Source organism: Seriola aureovittata, chromosome 2, assembly GCF_021018895.1.
Source record: "Seriola aureovittata isolate HTS-2021-v1 ecotype China chromosome 2, ASM2101889v1, whole genome shotgun sequence".
Taxonomy (NCBI): Eukaryota; Metazoa; Chordata; class Actinopteri; order Carangiformes; family Carangidae; genus Seriola; species Seriola aureovittata.
Window position 1 is genome coordinate 8,333,026 of NC_079365.1, and position 18,907 is coordinate 8,351,932.

An 18,907-nucleotide genomic window follows, 5' to 3' on the forward strand; every position below is an offset into this window, starting at 1 on the left:
TGTGACCTGCGTATCCACAAACTGCATGCTGGGAATTGTAGGACAAACACCAGGAGACGTCTAAAATCCGTTGTTCGCCGTTTTTATTGCAGTGTTCTCTTTAAATAGTATTAATCTTTAAACATGAGATAAAAATATGTTCCATTGCTTTAAGTACTGATGTAACTACAAGCAAATGAGTAAACAAAGAATCCACAGAGGTTTTTCTCACACAAAATAAAGCACATTACAATAATTCGCACTACAGGAACAAGTAAAAATAGGAACTGATTTACAAAAGCATTTTTAAGAGTATCTTCTTGCTTTAAAACCGCCCGTTTTATTAAGTTAATTTGATTTTTTAAAAAAAAACGACTTTTCAATGATATGAAATGGCTCATATGACTCATGAATTTGTTTTAACCATACTCCCCATTTGAGACGGTTCAGGTTTATTCTGTGCAAATATACTGTATATTTAGGGCATTAGCTCATTCCTTATGCAGAACGTTATTTGCTCAATAGATTTTCTTTCTAATCACCCTGTTGCACTAGAAGATATTTGAGTATATACAATATATACAAACATGCACTGTCATATTTGCATACCACCTAACAGTACATGGTTTTGCTTGTGCTTGCATTACAGAATCCTTGAACTGTAAACTGGTCTTTTTATAGAGGCTTGAACAAGAAAGCAATTTAATCTCTTGAGATAAAGGACCCTTTATGCAGATGTGTCAGTGCTGTATGTGTCCAGTGTTCACACTAAAATCAAATTTCTTGTCTTGCCTACTGACTTTTCTTTGAAATCCACTATAATCAGTTCATGTACTTTAATTTTATCTCTGGCTTTTGAGAAACTTGCAAACTGTATTACTTGTATGTACCTTGTAGTTTCATCTGTATACAAACAATTTTGTCTTTTTTTTAATTGAAAGGCCAAATGATTTCTTGAAACTAGAAACCATAAGGATCCCAGTGCTTCAGGATGCAGGTTGGAGCTTTTGCAGTTTAACAGATTTTGTGAAAAACAAGATTTGGTTTTAAGTGCTTCAATGTAAGTGGGCTGTCGTATCCTGTGTGTACCCTCACCAGCACTAAAAAAGTTGAACTTATCTTTTCAGTAAAATTAGACTTCAGTGTGAAATCACCAGAATCACCTCATTTCTGACTCCAGCAGACAACAGCAGATGTTGACTAGCAGATACCAAATATTCTGGGCCATAGTGTGACAAGTGAAAGCCACAATTCAGTGCTGCCTAGTAGAGACAGCAAGGCAGGCTGGAGGTCATGAATGGATACAATAGACCAATGGAGATGTAGCACTCGCACTAAGTCACTCTTTGTCATACAGAAAGAGGAAATAAAAGAGGCGAATCCAAGGCACTCAGAAGATACAATTACATTTAAAAATAAGTAAAAAGGGCCTTATTAAAACATGCCTCGTAACCAACTTACATGCTTAAAAGCATATCCATGATGATGGATTATATTAATGAAAAATTAGCTGGATTCAATTAAGGCTCTTACATTTATTTATGGCATAGGAGTGCCTTGAATTCTTCTCTTTCAGTCCTCTCTGTGCTATGCTTTCCTAAACAGCACCTAAATTGTTTCTCAACCAATGCATCGCTTCTTCTTTGCTGTTTTTTTTGTTTGTTTTTTTTTTTTTTGTCAAGGCCCAGGAAATTGTTTCTTCATCCCTCTTATGTCCATGCTTGGCTGACACAATGTGGTATATGTAGGATTCTAAAGGATGTCCAGTGTAAGAAAAGTCAAAATGGGAAAATACAGTGTTTTCACAGGATTAATACACAGAACAGGATGTAGTCATGTCCAAACTTCATTCCCCATCAGCTACGTAGCAAACTGTTGATAAAATGCCAGCTTGACCCTCTCGATGTGGTGGCACAGCTTAATGGCCGGTCCCAGCTTCAGGTCCATGCACTCCTGCACTGTTGGGAGGTTCAGCAGCAGCAGCGCCTGTCCGTCAATCTCCTACAAACACATATAAGTTTATAGGAAATGCATTTTCTATATATGGTTTGTTTTTAGCTCAACTTTCTTCAGCTGGTAAAATGTTTTGATGTGTGACCGTGGATACAATACAAGTGAGTAATTGCACTTATTGCAGTCGAGTGGCGTGAGCTCTCATCTTGAGTGGCCATTAAGTCTGTGAACATTTCTCACCTGATCCAAGAAAATCCTTGCAAGAGGTGCACAGTCAGTGGTCCTGATGAAGCGAACCACATCTGTAACGCTCCACTCCAGGGGGCTGGTGTCCAAACACAACTTCTGAGGAGGCTCAGTCTTTGAGGTCTATAAACACACAAGACGGGGTGAGTCAAACAGAGACTCGGAGATCTCCCAGCCGAAGTGGAAAGGCTCACAGCTTATTTCAACTATTACAACTGATTCTGAGAAGAGGGCTTTCCGACCGAAACCTTTCATAAAAGAAGTACTGGCCGTTTGAGTCTTGTTGATTTGCATATAAGCCATTTAGAGCCAAGAGTCCAGGTCACAGTGAAACAGCAGTTACAGAGCATTTTGTTTCCTTGAAGCAGGACAATGAGATAGAGTATGTTGTGGAAAGATCATTCAAAATGTTATTGAGCAAGGAGTTATATTTAGTGGGGCATAGTGCAAAAACTGATTTATTGCTAACAGGAATTTTTGAAGTATTCATTACAAGTATAGTGTTTGGAAGAATAGCTATAAAAAAGACCAGAAGATAAATATTTTTAAATGATGAAAGGGATTTTTTTCTTCATTAACTTTCCTTACCTTTGGTGAGGGAGGGCGGTTCTCATCATCAGAGAAAGAGGGTGAACGGGGTTTCCGGCGTCTGCGTGTGGGCCTGGGTGTTGCTGGTGGCGAGGGTGTTGGCGTGGTGGGCTGAGACTTCCCAACAGATTGTTCGGAATCATCCTGGAGATCATCCTGCAGCTCTGAGCCAGAGTCTTCACTCAGAGAGTCATCTTCATCTAAATCCTCTTCCTCTCCACTGCCCTGCAAGCCAAAGATAAGGACAAAAAAAATGTATTAGCGCAGATTAAAGTAAAAACCAAAAGGGAACAATGTTAGTTTAACAATGATGACTTATGTACCCTGTGATGTGATGCTTAACGAAGAACATATGTATGTGTCTTACCTGTGGAGACCCAGCAGGTGTGTTGTCCACGGAGGCTGAAGAGCGTCTCTTCTTATGGACAAAGAGCTGCTTCCTCCTCTTCCTCCTCCTCCCTCTTCTCTTCACTCCACCCTCTAGGTTGGAGTGGCCCCCGGGTGGACGGCCAACGCGTTTACTCTTCTTCTTACCATAGTAATATGCTGCAGAGAAGACAACAGGCTTATTGTGTTGCATCTTACATGGGAAGGGTTTTAACATATTATTGAGACAGGAATTTTGTAGTGGGCTCAAATGAATCGATCAATCTGAGTTCAATATGTGTATTCTTTAATACACCTATTCTCTATGGAGAGTGTGTGCTGTCTGGGTTGATATGAAAACATAAGAGACAAAAGAGAAACAGTAGTCATTTGTGTTGTTGCTATCAAATTGCATCAGTTTCTTAACCCCAACTGTGGTGCAGCTGCAGTAAACATCAACACATCTGAGACTTTTGTGGTGGCAAAAAGAGGAAAGATGCCAACACTGACACACACATCTGCTTATTCACTGCTTGTGGACGTTTATTTCAATTTCTAAATGACAAATTCTGTCCCTCTGCTTCACCGAATTTCTGTTCAACATTTATGCGCCCATTGATCATTTTTCTATTCATGATTAACACAACTGAAAAGAGCTGAATGTTTCTGAACAAGAAAAAAGAGCTTTTGTGTTGATTGAGAGTAAGTCTGAATAATGTTCATAATTAAGGTGACAACTGACAAGCAAGTATTCATACTTCTAACCCCCTAATAGTCAGTCATCAGCTGTTATGTTCACTGTCTTCACTGATAATCTGATAAATCATTTACAGGCTCAACAATCTATCTTTACTTGTGTAAACCACCTACTGTATTTGGTCTTGGTGAGGACAGAGCAGTTCTCTGAGCAGCGCTCCAGAACCATGCGAGGTCCAAACAGGTTCGGGCAGCACTCTAGCTTGATGCAGGTTTTCCTGCAGAAGTCTGCCACACGGTCTGCAGTGCGGACGATTTCCACAGTGGCCCGGTAACTCTTTCCCTTGTACCTGATATTTGAAGAAAAGCAATGTTGAACAGTGAACCAACTGTGATAAGTCTTTCATATTTCCAGAAAATAGTAGGTTAAAAATCATGGGCAGGCCTTCAAAAACAAAAAAGGTAAAAATGTATCTGAATGAATTCCCACTCATTTAAGCTCCTAATATGTTCGTGTTTGATTAAACAAGGTTGTTAAAACCAACAAGCTCTCTCTTAGAAGTAACCCACATGGTGTCAGCTAAATGACTGCTTTAATGTAGTATCAGCATCCAGGTTCCAGTGTCCAGATATTTATTCACATTTGTGTATTTAAGTACATTTTTAATCCATCATGTGCCCTAATATAGGCAGGCTGTGAACACTTGTGATATTCCTGCAGGTTTTCTAAAGAGCGGAGAATTCTGATTTGAGGATTAAGTGGCTTTTCAACTCACTTGGCTTTGAGTGTCTCTCCATGGCCTTGCCAGCGGCTCTCCTGGTCCAACTGCAGCTCTCTCAGCACACGGCTGGGCTTGTATGCCGAGTTTATCAGCAGAGTCAATACCTTGATACAAGACATGCATAGAAATGCAACACTTATAGGTTGTCTACAAGTTGGAGGGTTAGGTCTGTTTTTTTAATGATGTTATGTGTAGCATTTTAATGTCAAAAACCCACCATATACATTTTGAGAGCAGACATTGATCCAAAAAAATTAAACTGCAGTAGATCGGCAGCCGTTACTGGTCTCTACATTGCAGTAAAGAGCTAAATTATCTTTTTTCACCTCTTTGAGCACGAGGACGCAGTTTCCAGGGCCGATGAACTGAGGTAGCTCAGCGATGCGTCCCTTGTTAAGATAAGGTCCTGAGAAACAGCGGTGGTTAAAGTAGATCTTGGGACAGCAGTATTTCCCGTTCCCCTGTCCTGCACGTGGATGCAAAATGAGATACAAATGATGGAACAACCACACACAGTCAGTAGATATAATATATCACAGTCTGGGATCCTCCACTGAGACCTGAGTCATACCACTCACCTGTTTCTGAGTGGTTGCCCATCTGCTGCTTGACAGTGTCGGGTGACGAAGACTTCGGTGGAGCTCTGCTGTGAAGAGATGAAAACTGAGTTAGATGTTGAAAGGTGGTTGGACTCCCTCCATTCAAACCAATAAACCAGTCAATGCCCCCACCCTGCATCTTGTACTCACTGTTTCTCTGGCTGCACCACTGCGATCTTCCTCTCTTTCTCAACTGAAAAACAAGGAAGGATTCATGAGTGCCCAGTCACACTATTACAGTATGTCACTAATATGGTGGTCAGGGTAACTCTAACCCTGCAAAACAACTGCATTATGTTTATTGCAGCATTAGTAACAGTCTTGTTATGGCAGATGTGTGAAGACCACGAGAGTCCACTATGGTGACTAATTCCACACGTATACCTGAAGGCTTGATGGGATAGATGAGTGGATAGCCATTTGTCTCACACCAGCTGACAGGGAAGATGTCAAGGGAGTCCACATGAACTATCAGCTCAGGCATCGGCTGCTTTAGTCCTACAAAAACACACACACAGAGCTTGTAGGAAATCCCATTTGATACACAGTGAGCAGCGGTAGAAATGGCACGGACTACATTCTTACTGGTGTGGATGACAAAAATTCAGCTAGAGCCAGTAGAAGTGGCATCATTTCTCCATATATGAATGCAAGAATATATACACACACGCACATGATATTTTAAATGGAGACATTAAGACATCAAAATGTCTTGTAATAAGGGAAAAAATTAACTTTTCAAATTATTTGCTTCTATTTGCAAGATTACCTGTGACAAAACACCAAATTCCACATGCAAACATTAATTTGAACATCAATTTTACAGTGATATTTCCAAAATGTTTTCAACACTTTCAACGCCCCAAAAAACAATTTTCTTTATCAGCTTATAAGTGTAAGAAATGTGTTTTGCCAGGGAGATGCAATTGTCAGTCATACCTGATCAATAATCACTGTTTCTAACATTCCTGTCTTCCCCATTGAGAGAAAATCATCTGCTCAACTAGATTAGATCCACATGGGTTAATGCTCTACATGTCATTGTCAGAAATGTGCTATTGGACTGCACAGAAGTTATAAGTGTTAATTTTTATCTATTTTAATCTACTAAAATAAGCACATTCTTTCAGTGTCTCATCTCACCTTCTAGGCTGAGCCAAATGTATTGCCCTTTGACCCTGGTGACTGTTGCCACATGAATGTTCTCAGGTGACAACGGGTTGACAGCCTCCAGTTTCATGGCCTCTTTGAAGATGTGGTCACACTGCTCCTGGCAGGTAAACAGAGAAGGGAAAAAACCTGAGAGCTATTTCACAGCAGTGGATATTTGTGTGTTCTGTGATTTTGATCCACTATGAAATCGCCACATATTTGCTCTCTGATAAAGGGGAGAAAAGTCACAGTGGGCCAGCTCTTTACAAACCATCACCCTGCAGAAACATGATCTCGTCACAAGCATTTGATCTATCTGTCATTCAAATAAGCAGTCTCACTTCCTATGTTTTGATTGCAGTATATAACATATATTTTCTCCTTGTATAAAGCTTCAAGGTTGCAAAAAGAACAAATCTGCTGTAGAAAAACTATGACTTAGAGCATTGAACTGAGCTGTGCTCAACCTGTGTTTCCCAACATGATGCTGATCAGCCCTGAACTCTTGCTGCAGCAAACCTGGTGATTTGCAATGTGCATGTGCCAAGCTGTGTACACAAGAAACAGCACATGGTAGACATAAAAAATTAAAGGCTGCTGCAGTTCTTTTAGAGGAAAAATGTGATTTTCCGTCTCTTTTTTGGAATTATATCACATACAGGCAGATTTATTTTTGTTTTTGTTAAAAAAATTATTTGTATTTTTTACTTGCAATCCAAGTAACAAGATTTTAGTTATGATAGATTATTAAAAGTGATTAAAAATTTAATTCATTTTTGGAACATGCACTGCAGCTTTCACACAACAGCAGTATATTACTGTTGTGTGAATATATATACATTATCATATAATAATATTAATGTACAAAAGAAACCCACATTTAATTGTCATCTTGACAATGACGAGTGGAGAACACAAAATGCACTATAGCTTTTCTTCACTGTACAGCTCATGTTACAAATAGGAGTCTAACCAGGATCTGATTCTGTATTGTTGGGCACATGATGACGTTTTTCATACTAAAGCCTGAGCACAACTTGTTGTGAAATGGTTAAAACGCAGGTTGACTTACAGTTGGGAAGCAGTGCTGAGGAGCAGCCTCAGCCTCACACTGTTTCAGATAATCTGCCCAGTCAAAGTCTGGACCCTGGTATCCTGCACGTCATGAAATAAAGAAAGGAGGAAGAAAGATCAGACAGAAAGAGATAAGCAAGGGCAAATAAAGGAACCAAATAAAGTCAAGAAGAGAGAGGCAGCCTGAGTGATCTGATCACCGTCATTCCTTACTTTCTGATATCACAGATAATTGATAAAAATAAGTGGTTATCAAGAGACAACTTTTGTCGAAGCAGACCTGGTGGGGGGTTGAGAGGGAGCCCATTTTTGAGGCTCCACTGAGCAGGGAAGATCCCTGGACTGTCTCTGTGACACAGGAAGGACCGCCCTGCAGCCTCTGACTCCTCAATACCACAAAGGTCGTCCATCGTCACTCGGAAGTATTGCTCATCGAACACCTGAAAAAGAGACGAGGTCAATTTGGGACACTTCCAGACATTTTTAATTGACATCGCCATCTGTTTTGTTTCTCTGAGTCACACAACAGACTGTGTCCAGCTGATTGCAAAGTCAAGGAGATCTGTTGGGACAAGTCTTAAATAGCTAAATTCTGAATTTCAACCAATAGCATTTCAGCCATGCTGAGGCATGTTGGGGAATAATTTCTTAACTACAACAACAACTACTACTAACTACGATGATGGAAAGGATAAAAATTTAAGGGCAATAAATAGCGAACAGGAGATTAACATTGCAGCATAGCAGAGACAGATTTGATAGGAAAGTCTGTTACCTTGGTGACAGTGGCAGGCCTGATGGAAATAGGAGCAGCAGGGTCAACAGCCTCCAGTTTCATCCCTTCCTTGAAACAATGAGCAGCGATGGTAGGCTGATCCTGAGACAAACAGCACACACATACAAACACAGTCATTTTGAAGGAGGAGGAGAAGGTCACAACTCTTGCTTTATGCCTAATTATCAAATCTTAACGACCAAATAAACAAAGTTGTGTGCGTCAGGAGGGACAAATAAGAGCGTGGTTTGCAGTACCTTACTGAACTCGGCAGTCAGAGCTTCATCCTGAGGCAGGTCACTGATCCTCTGTTTCACCTCCTCCCACTCTTCCTCTTTCCGCAGTGCCAACAGATCTGACACAAGCAAACACACAAATCAGCTGCTGAAGAGCAAAACCTGATTTCCTGGTGACTGCAGCATCATTTAATTATCAATTACATATTTAAATAAAAACGGTAGAACATCCATCTGAATTTTACTTTGCGAACTTTCTGAATTATACCCGAATGTCTGAGTTTATATCTGCATGTCAGCTTGTTCTTATCTATCCCTCCACCCCTCTAAGGACCCCACAATTAATTAAACAAGCAAAAAACTAAATCCTCCACAATTTCACAACCACAAAACACACAAACTTCTTATCACAGGGCACTAGGTTCCTGGCGGCCTTATAAACAAGATGACATGCAGAATTAATAAGGCTGAACTTCAGTTGTTACCTTTTGTTGGATATAAAAATGCATAATATTTCCCCCACTATTTTATGCTATGAGGAAACGCAATATAAAATGGCTCACCTGAAGGTCTACCTTTAACATTATGATTTCTTTCAAATCACTTTTACTGCTCACTACATCTGGTTATTAACTTGCAAAAGCAGGGTATCAGGTATAGAAAAACACCCCACCATTTTAACAATATAAAAGCCTGGAATTAAATATCAACAAGGTTTTAGCTGCAGTGGTACCAGAAGGTGGATCAGCTGTGTCAGGAAAGAGATACAGCCTGCAGTGCTTCTTACATCTTGCATATTAACAAACTTTATTCACTTGAAGAGTATTAGCAGATCGTGGCCCTGAAAACAATGATCTATCTAATCCTGCATGGAAAATCAATTTCAAGGTCTAGTGGGATACCATTACGTTTTGAATATCAGTGTCTTGTATTTTCTCACTGTGCACTTGTCAAAGTATTGAAAAATGTTACTATACCTCACATACTGTGAATACATACAATAAAATTACAGATCTGAGTAGCAAGTAGGAGTAAACATGACATTCTATGATTTTCTCAATAATTAGTAATAAAACATCAGACATGACTCTACATAAATTACACAGTGTAAGAAGTTATAATGGGGTCCACACATGTCCATTTATATAGTTATACTATATAATTGGACATGTAACCTGTCCATGATTGCAATGTGAATTTGTCTTGTATCCTTCCAACTATTACTCGTGCCTCCTTTGGCAGTAAAGATCTAGACATAATTTTCCCTTTCTTCCTTTTGTTTCTAATTATATCATCTGACCCGTGTCAGTGCCACTGACCTGAGGGAGGCCTGAGGGTACAGCCGTGCTCTTTGGCCCAGCCGGGAGGGTGGAGGCGTGGGTGGAGGTAAAAGAGCCAGACAGTTGCGGGTGTGTCTGGGAGGCCCTCGGTGCCTACGAGACGCAGCTTCAGTCGCCCTCCAACATTCTCCTCCACCTCAGCAGCCCAGGCCAGCTCCGAGTCTGCACTGTCCTGGAGCTCCACATAGCAGCCTGCACACAGGAGCTCCACTGGGTCTCTACCACGTTGAGGCTGTGGGGGTGGGGGGACAAACCCAAATGAACACACACCTAAGCAAGGCGACAAATTTGTACTGGGAGAGAATGCACTGCATGACTAAGTGGCAGAACTGAAGCACGGTCACTGAAAGCAAACTAATGGCTCTAAAGAATTTCACAGGCTGTTCCTAAAGCGAATTTGCTTTCAGCAGCACAGCCATGGTGCTGTAAACAAAAGCTCAGAGCCTTGGGTTTTGTAGACTTCAGGCTGGGTATGCATGCCAGACCTCATAAGAGATAAAATCGTACTCAGTTAAAGTTCACATTTATTCCAATGGACGTTTTAAGTGTGAAGTTTTTGCCCTGTCTTTTTGCCATTTCAAAATGGGAATTACAAACACTCTACATGCTTGGAGATTTAAGTCTAAAAGACATAGCAAACAACAGTAAAACAAGACATGACAGCTGTACAGTGTGCGTGTGTGTGTAGAGACTGCAGAATCACGAATCTGATCACCTGAGGGTAAAAACTGTCAACTTGGTGTTTTTCTTATGTCAGCTGTATTTACCAAACATGCCTCCCCACTTAAAAAATAATGGTGAAAGTCTGACTTCATTGTAACAACCTCAACTGTTTTATTTACAGCATTATGTGTTGTCAGATTAATCATATCAGTACAGATAGAGCAGACTGTTTGTGGCTCAGACAGAGACAGACAAAAGCTAATGCCGCACCCTGGGTGCGATTGTACTCTTAAGAAAGGATAGCTGCTCCGTTCCTATGCCTTACCAATTCCAGCAGGTTGGCAGGCACGCTGCACTCCTCCGCCAGGGCCTTTTCCAGCAGAGCTTCCCAGTCCTGGTGCTTCTCACGCACACCTGAGGTGGATCATATGCATACAGTGTTTAGTTTATTCACCAAACAACCAGGTGGGCTCAGGATCACACACACAACACTCTGACCTTTCTCACTCAGCCACCTTGAATCACAGCATCAGCTAATAAATAAGAAAAACCACAGAAAGTCATCATACACAACAGATGATCCCATCATAGGACCTTCATACTGTGAACAATGTGCATCTGTGTTATCTAATTGTCAGCGACCATATTCTGAACAAGGAAGATTTATTTTGGCTGACCTGGCATTTCATTTCATAATATTTCTCTGTTTCAACAAGTTAACATATCTAGTTATAAAGTGTTAATATAGGGCAGCGTAAATTAACGATTTACATAATAAAAACACTAAAATTGCTACAGCACTTAACATCAAAAACTGTGAAGCTCTTGCCCATTTTCCAGCCATGAAAATCAAAACATCAGAAGCAAAATACAAGCTTTTTCACCTGTGAGCAGCTATGGCAGCTTTGTATCGGGAGAACAGACATATTCATTACTCCTCCTTATGCTGAACAAAAGTGCAATTACTTAGCTGTGTTCCACCATCGAACAGCATTTTGACAACATGTGCATGGTATGAAAAACCATGTGACTTCTCCACTGCTCATCTGTCCCCCAAGCACTCAGAAAAAAGACAAAAAATCCTAAAGCAAAAATATCTACAGAAATATGTATAAACTTCACATCTGCAATTTGTCAAATGCACAAAATTAAATATATATATATAATATATATATATATATAATATTTGGCACCAGAGCAACATTTCATCGCAGATGTTTGTTGATCCCCTGCATATCAGCCACTTTTAATGTAATCACTCAACTCTACAACCTTTGAGTGTCCATAGGTGGATTACAGTTTAAACAATACCTTTCACAACAAAAAACAGACCCTGCCAACCGCAGCCATGCCTCACCCTCAGGGGCCCTCATGGTCTTGCCCTGCTGGCGGCTCCAGCCCAGCGGGTGGAGGTCTGCCGTCATGATGTCACACCAGAAATCGGCACGCCGGTCATCCTGGTATCCCTCATAGCGTAGCAGCAGCAGCTGGCCGCATGTAGTTATGATGTTGGCCACCCAGTAAGGGCTGTCGGCCTCTGAGCGCACACACACCTCCAGCTTCATGCCTGGAGTCAGTCCGGTCTGTAGACCCTGGTCCACCTGAGAAAGATACAGAAGAATAGAGAAACATGAAGTCATTCATTTTATTGAAAAGTTACATTTAAACCAATTTCAGTTTTACACACAAAAAAAAACCCACCAACAAAAGTGCAAAAATAAAAGAAACTACTTTTGTTCTATGCTAATAATGACTTTTATTCCAATCAAACCAATCTGCCAGTTTGCATAAGTATTATGCAAACTTACATTTTTCCAGAGTTATATCTGAAGTTGTGATTGATATAGTTACATCTCTTCTCTAACACTTCTGTTTGGAGCTTGAACAACATCAGGACATTTTGTGTCTGTCTATGAGCCCTCTTCTGATTGGCTGACTGTTTTTTTGAGTGACGCAGGGCCAGGCCAACTACAGGAAATGGATTGCTGCCTACTACTGTAGCTTGGTAAAAATTACCACTGAAATGAGCTGAACAGACATTCAAATTCTGACTAAAAACTTTTGGTATTTCAGAAAAATTAACCTTACCCACTCGCCTTTAATATTACTGTCCTTGAGAAGGCTGTGCAATGATATATTGACTTCCTAACAACCAATGATTGTGCAGTGTTTGACATTTTTCTGTTTTGTAGCTTTCTAGCTGGCTGACCGCTTGGTGTTGCATTGTCAATAAAGTTTCTCTTTTTGGATATTTTCACAGTATATAGCACCTTCACCTGCTTTGTTACAACTGGTAATGCTACAGTGACTTGTGTGTTTATGCTGTGACTTGCTTTGTGATCGGATGCTGCTGAAGGTGTTTCTTAGGAACCACTTTACACATTACTAAGGGCTTGACCCGCTGACACATTCTATGCATGTGAGTCATGGTTCAGATTTAATTCATCGTTCGAAACTAACTACCATTTACTTTAATCTCAGTAATCAATTTACACAGAAGCTAAGTAATAGATTATGAGTAGCTGGTACAAGCTTATCCAGAGATGTGTGTAAGCTGGGTTGCTAGGATGTCAGCACCCACATGTTTGAAGGCGTGATGGGGCACAGATACGGTTCCAGTCTCCTCCAGGTAGTCATCCCAGTTGAAGTCACACACATCCTGAGCAGAGTCTCCATCTGGAACACACACACACACACAAAACATTGCTCCTTTCCAAACTGCTTTCCAACATTTTATCTTACTCATTTCACGCAGCTGTTCACAGAGTAGTTCTTACCAGACTCCAGTGACTCCTGACTCATGCTGGTGCCCCCTCAAGGCCAAGACAAGACGCTCTGAGGAGGAACAGAGGAGGATTATTATTATCCTGTGAGAGTAAATGAATGAGCACTGGTCCAAAACTGTGGTGACACAGAGACGAAAACATGGAAATTAAACTATTGCACTGAGCCACCCTATTCACAGTTATTTTTATCAATAACCTCAAAAACTATAAGATTAATGAGACAGGTGATACCGCTGGCTTGTAACAACCCGCTCAGCACTTCACAAGCCAAACTGTATCAGCAAGAAGTTACACAAAGAACTGGAAATCACGGTCAAGACTTAGTCTAGCTGACTATCATACCTAAATTACACCACTCAAGATACACGACATCTATCAGCAAAAAGTGTGTCGCTAGAGATAACTAAAATACAAGTCCAAATTAAAAGTAATTTATATACCATCATTCATGACTCTAACTAGTAGGAGAAACAACAACCTTAAGGCAAGCCCTCGACTCAAGAATGACAAAATCCAACAGCTGTAACTTGAAAACCCTGCTTCAAGGCCAAAATGACAAGAATTTGCATTTGTTTGAATTCCTCAGTCATTCTAAAATCAATGACTGTCTAGATAATTGAGCTGTTCAGATACCAAATCTTTGGTTAAGTTACACCATCAATATTCAGGCGCTTCTGTCTGGCCCTGGCCTCAGTCAATACAAACCCGGAGAAGTGGTGAATAAAATCACAAATAACGTGCTGCATATTTGCCATTCATTAGGGCAGCACAGGCTACCACCTAAGTAACACACCAGATGTGATCGGGAAATATATTAAAGTATGCTAATCTCGTCCAGCCTCACGTCTACTTGTGAAACTCATTAGGGCTTATTTAAAAACCGTAATCCAATACCTTTTCCTGCCCCGATGTAAAGATTCAAACAGCGCCTTGACATGAATGTGGACGCACACATCAAACTCTGACACATCAAACTGACCGGCAGCATTGTGGAAAGCTGATGCAATAAGTTAATGCAAAAAGAGAGATGGCATGAATGAGGGAGAAGGGAGTGCTGGGCGTGACAACAGTGAAGAGAGCGGTGTATGGGATGCTGAAGATAGCTGCTCTGTCACGGCAGCTCCATTCAGCTGGCCTGTCAGGCTCGTCTTTGTCATGTCTTGATGTCTCTATTAAAACGAGGGCCGCCATCAGAATCCACCCCCTCCCGACCACCGGACTGCCACCGCGACCCTCGTGCTCTGTTGGGATCAGCACCGCCTTTCACCCCTCGACCCTGCCCCAGACTCCCTCTGTCTTTCTCCCCCTCCCTCCAACACATACATACACACACCAGAGGGCCTCATTGTCCCTGGGGTCACACTCCTAGCATAAGAGTGAAGGAAAAAAAAAAAAAGAGCTAAAGTTAAGAAGCTATATTCCAACACCTGATGCCAAAATTTCTACATATTAGACCATTTATGTATTCAAGGTAAAGTCGATTCTGTTTCTATTTGTGATATTTCAACCTCTAAATTCCTGGGACCTTCTTCTACAATCAATTCTGTGGTCTTTCTGTTTGTGAACATTTTTGATGCAATTTAAACAAAATGAAAGTGAATCAGTCCTTTTCAAAAAGCATAAAATAGTGTCTGTGTTTGAGTAATGCCTCTTAGTGACACACTGATTGCAAAATTTCTGACAACTATCAAAAGAACTAAAAAAAAAAAAAGCTTTCAAGGTTTGCTCTGACTTATTTGACTGTCGATGCTGTAGGTTTCTGCAGCACTTAACTTCGTAGAACAACACAGGAAGAAAAGCGACTTCCCCTCTTTCATATAGCCTAAAGTAAGTGGTATGTATGGACCACAGCTATCAGCAGTCTGCCTGAATCTTTCTGCACCACCCGAGACTCTGACTGAACCTGAAAGAGAAAGGGCTAAATGTGCACACTCCCACACAAACACACAGACACACACATATATAAGCACTCACAAAGAACTGAGATCCACGCTGCACCCTCTATACAAGCACTAACTGAATCATATTCTCATCAGCACTTAGTATGCGATTGAGCATTTCTAAACAAGCCTTCCTGAACCCCTGTGGTCCCTGGGCAGGAAATGCAGTCAAATAAAATATACATTCACACACATTTTAACATGAAATAAAATCAAAGTCAGCTTTCAATAAAATTATCTACTGAAACATTTCCCCTAACACTATTTAATGGCTCTCTGCTGATCACCAGTAGATGACTTTACATTACAAGCAGTAATGTAGCAGAAAATCAGTATGTCGTCCAGTTAGTGTCCACACTCTAATATATGCAAAACCTGTTTTCAGAAAAGGACGTATTTGTCTTTATTGATATCATTTCAACTGTTACCACGAAGTGTGATGTGAATTTGTAACACTAAATAGCTTAAAGAGAAGGTGCAACCACCTTACCAAACCATACTTTCTCACTTACCTGTACCAGTGTAACTTCTTATTGAGCTATACTGTGTAGCTTTGGTTTGATGGTTCCAGATTTTGAGTTATCAATCGTTGACATTTCTGCCTTTGCCACAACGCAACGGAGGAGGAACTCTAAATAATCAACAGATGTTGTTGTTTCATAGGAACTATTTATTCAGTAGAAAGTAGTTCCAATGACAACTGTTCACAGTGAAGTCTGCTGAGCAGCAAGATTTACATGGACATTGTTTCTGCTGCTGTAGAATTTTTCAAATGTAACATTTCAACCACTGTACAAACAAAATGTTATTTTTCTCCATTGTATTCAAGTGAGGGCAGAAATTTCACTTACGGATGTCTGAACACTTGGCACCATAAAACCAAAGCCATCAGGAGGAAGGGTCAATAGCACAAGGTATGTGGGAAAATATGCTTTGTTTTTGTAATTTGGGTGAAATGATACCTCAACATTTGGTAAATAAAGCTGACTGTAGGTTTAAACTCCATGTCACTTCTGCAAATAGAATTGAACTGAGAACCAAATTATAGTGCAGCACAGAGGAGGTTCCCATCGGGTACTCCGATATGTTTAACTGCCAAGGTGATTTAAATAACTTTACATGCATTAATACGGACATTAGCACTGAAACCCAACAAATAAGAGTTGGCCTGCTCAGTGGTAATCCACCAGCTCTGCCTGCCCTGCTACAACTTGAGACCAAACAGGATGCTGCACTGAAAGAAACCCACATTTCTTCCACACAGCACGAATAAATAACAACACTATTTCGTTCAACTGCTCCATTCAGTTGCAAAAATGCTGCTGGTTGCCATTGCATAGCGGCACGTCAACTGGAGCAGCGCTGCCAGCGGATCACTCAAGTTGCACAATAGGGAAGTTAAGAGCCAGAAGAAAAATAGGCTGCAATAAGTCAACGTGGAATATGACAACAAAATGACAACCGGTGCATCATCCTGTTTAAGAGACCTTAAAAGCAAACTAAGACGAAAAGCCTTCATAAACAAACGAGTTTATTTAGCCCATTTGGTGAGGGCTACGCAGAAATACAAATCGGCTGAGGTCGTGCAACCTTCATTATATAAGACTTCGACATTATAAATATACTGAGTTATTCGAGGGCATATCACTGGGAATTTCCACACAAACCTTGAAGTGTAACTACCTTGAGATTGCACTGCTTGTACAGACTAACCGCAGCATTCAGAAGCAGAGATGGGCCATTAACGCAACGGCTTTGCAGAGACACTACAGCGCCGACGGTCTAACTTTCACACTGAGGAGAACATGACACATAGCGATTAAGAGAATGGTCAAATTGCTGTCTAATAAATAGACATGCGGTCCTAAATGCATAACGGTCGTGTGGGACTCATCGGACACATGGTAAAATCGCCTGTGTCCGAGTCAAGTTACTGAACGTCACGGCTTGAGCAATAAGAGCAGGCTGACGAGCAATAAGGGCGCTTACACTCGACCGAACCCGACTCATCTTTTTGAGAGACGGGAAAAAAGGCGAATGCGCCACCACAATACAAAACACCGTTAGGAATCTGTAACAAACAACACAGAGTATGTGAATATTTAGTCGCAAAATTCGCCTCTTACCGCTAAGTAGTTTTTCCAAGTCGGTTTTTAGATGCCGTTCCTCTCCGCCTGCTTGCTGGCAGCAATGTTAAGCTATAGCGAATAAAAACCGGGAGCCCCGGTTGGATGTTTCAAAATACAACGGCTATAAGAGCGGACGTTCCAACTGTCGTCGAGGCAACAGCGGGGCTTTTCGTGTTGAGGATAAAACCGCAATACTTCCGGTGTCGCTCTAGCAGCGCCTCACTAGCTTGACGCAGTTCTCGTTCACGACCTCATTCCAATATGGCACAAATGGCCACTGCGCATGTTCTGCCGCCTATATGCTTCTGAGCCCGGCTACATCACACTGACTTCCATCTTCACACACACAATAAAATATCACACAACCAGAATCAAGACTAATATCTGTAAGACGAACAAAAGAAAAAAAAAAAAAAGCAGACAGACCTCTACTTACATTAATTCTTATAAACATGGGGGGAAACTGATCAGTCGTTAAAGGGTTTTATCCCCAGCAGTATCAACACTTTGTTAATGGTTGAGCTGGAATTAATTGCACATATAATCGACCCACTTTCGATAAGTGGAGTGTTTTTTTTGCCATGAAAAAGCTATTCGTTCAGTAATGAAGTTGCACATATATTGTGTTATTGCAGATGACCTCGAGTTGCTTAATTTCTCTTCAGTGTAATATTTGTTAAGTAAATGAAATACGCCACTATGCACCATTAAGGCTGAATGGACCACGACTTTTTAAATAAATCACCATAGCGTCCCATCATAATGACTGGATGGAAATTCTGTGTGTCACTGCTGGTACGGTACTTCTGCTGCACAGGGAGCTCAAGTCGGGTTTTTGGAGGACAGGGCGGGAGAAACTGCTGGAAATATGCGTTGACACTGTGGGTGCAATGCTCAAAGTCCATCTGTGTTATTTTATAAATGTGCTTTCTTCATGAAATAAGTGTATTTCTCGTTTTGGAAAGCGTTTCTAGGGGCACACAAGCCTAATCCGTTGTCTGAAACAGGTTTTGCCGCTCACTTGGACCATATATAGGCTGCTGCCTCACATAATCCTCCACAATAGACCAACCCTTCGGATGCCTATTATAACAAAAGAAAAAAATATCCGCGTTTTGTATTCGTTGAGGTGGAAACAGTACAATAAATGTGGGCTACAAAAAGCGATCGGATCTTGCATGAAGAGTCGAAACAATCGGAGAGCCATGAATAAATCGGGGGGGGGGGCATTTACTCCCAAATTCATTCAGTCATTGTATTTAAGTGTAGAGGTTCTCCCTCTGTAAGCTCTCTAACAGAAGACTATAAAACTAGAGTAAGGAATTTAGATTTAGCAAATACAATAAAATCTATCTGTTTTTGTTTGACTGTGCTCTTTCGTTTTCGGACCATGCTTTTTAATCTGACAATTGTGTGGAGTCATTTCATTTTAAAAAGGTCTATAACTTGAATGCTGGGTTAAGGCTGTTTGCATAAAGGCAAATTTCTCAACAACTTAAGCAGGTTTATCTCTTAGTGCAGGCTGCCGTTTCTTGCCTCATGTTTGGTATTTGTTCAGTGTCCATATCCTGCAGCAGGCGGTGGATTACTGCTGGGGACAGAG

At 40.9% G+C, this 18,907-nt stretch overlaps 1 protein-coding gene across 2 annotated transcripts; it reads right to left on the minus strand.

Moving 5' to 3' along the window:
• Positions 1-66: 66 nt before the first annotated feature.
• Positions 67-17,420, minus strand: sfmbt1 (Scm like with four mbt domains 1). 2 transcript variants are annotated; one of them, XM_056395056.1, is made up of 21 exons: positions 17,302-17,420; positions 13,227-13,284; positions 13,031-13,125; positions 11,807-12,050; positions 10,775-10,863; positions 9,766-10,018; positions 8,468-8,565; positions 8,211-8,312; positions 7,716-7,875; positions 7,434-7,516; positions 6,353-6,479; positions 5,594-5,707; positions 5,360-5,402; positions 5,189-5,253; positions 4,937-5,076; positions 4,605-4,714; positions 4,003-4,178; positions 3,134-3,312; positions 2,767-2,991; positions 2,173-2,301; positions 67-1,980 (listed from the first exon to the last, which is right to left on the minus strand). In XM_056395056.1, exons 2-21 carry the CDS (start codon positions 13,249-13,251, stop codon positions 1,840-1,842), a joined length of 2,598 nt encoding a protein of 865 aa, XP_056251031.1. In that variant the 5' UTR covers positions 13,252-13,284; positions 17,302-17,420; the 3' UTR covers positions 67-1,839. The 2 variants fall into 2 exon arrangements, with proteins under 2 accessions (XP_056251031.1, XP_056251021.1); XM_056395046.1 differs by having other exon boundaries at positions 5,189-5,256; positions 17,302-17,418.
• Positions 17,421-18,907: the final 1,487 nt, after the last annotated feature.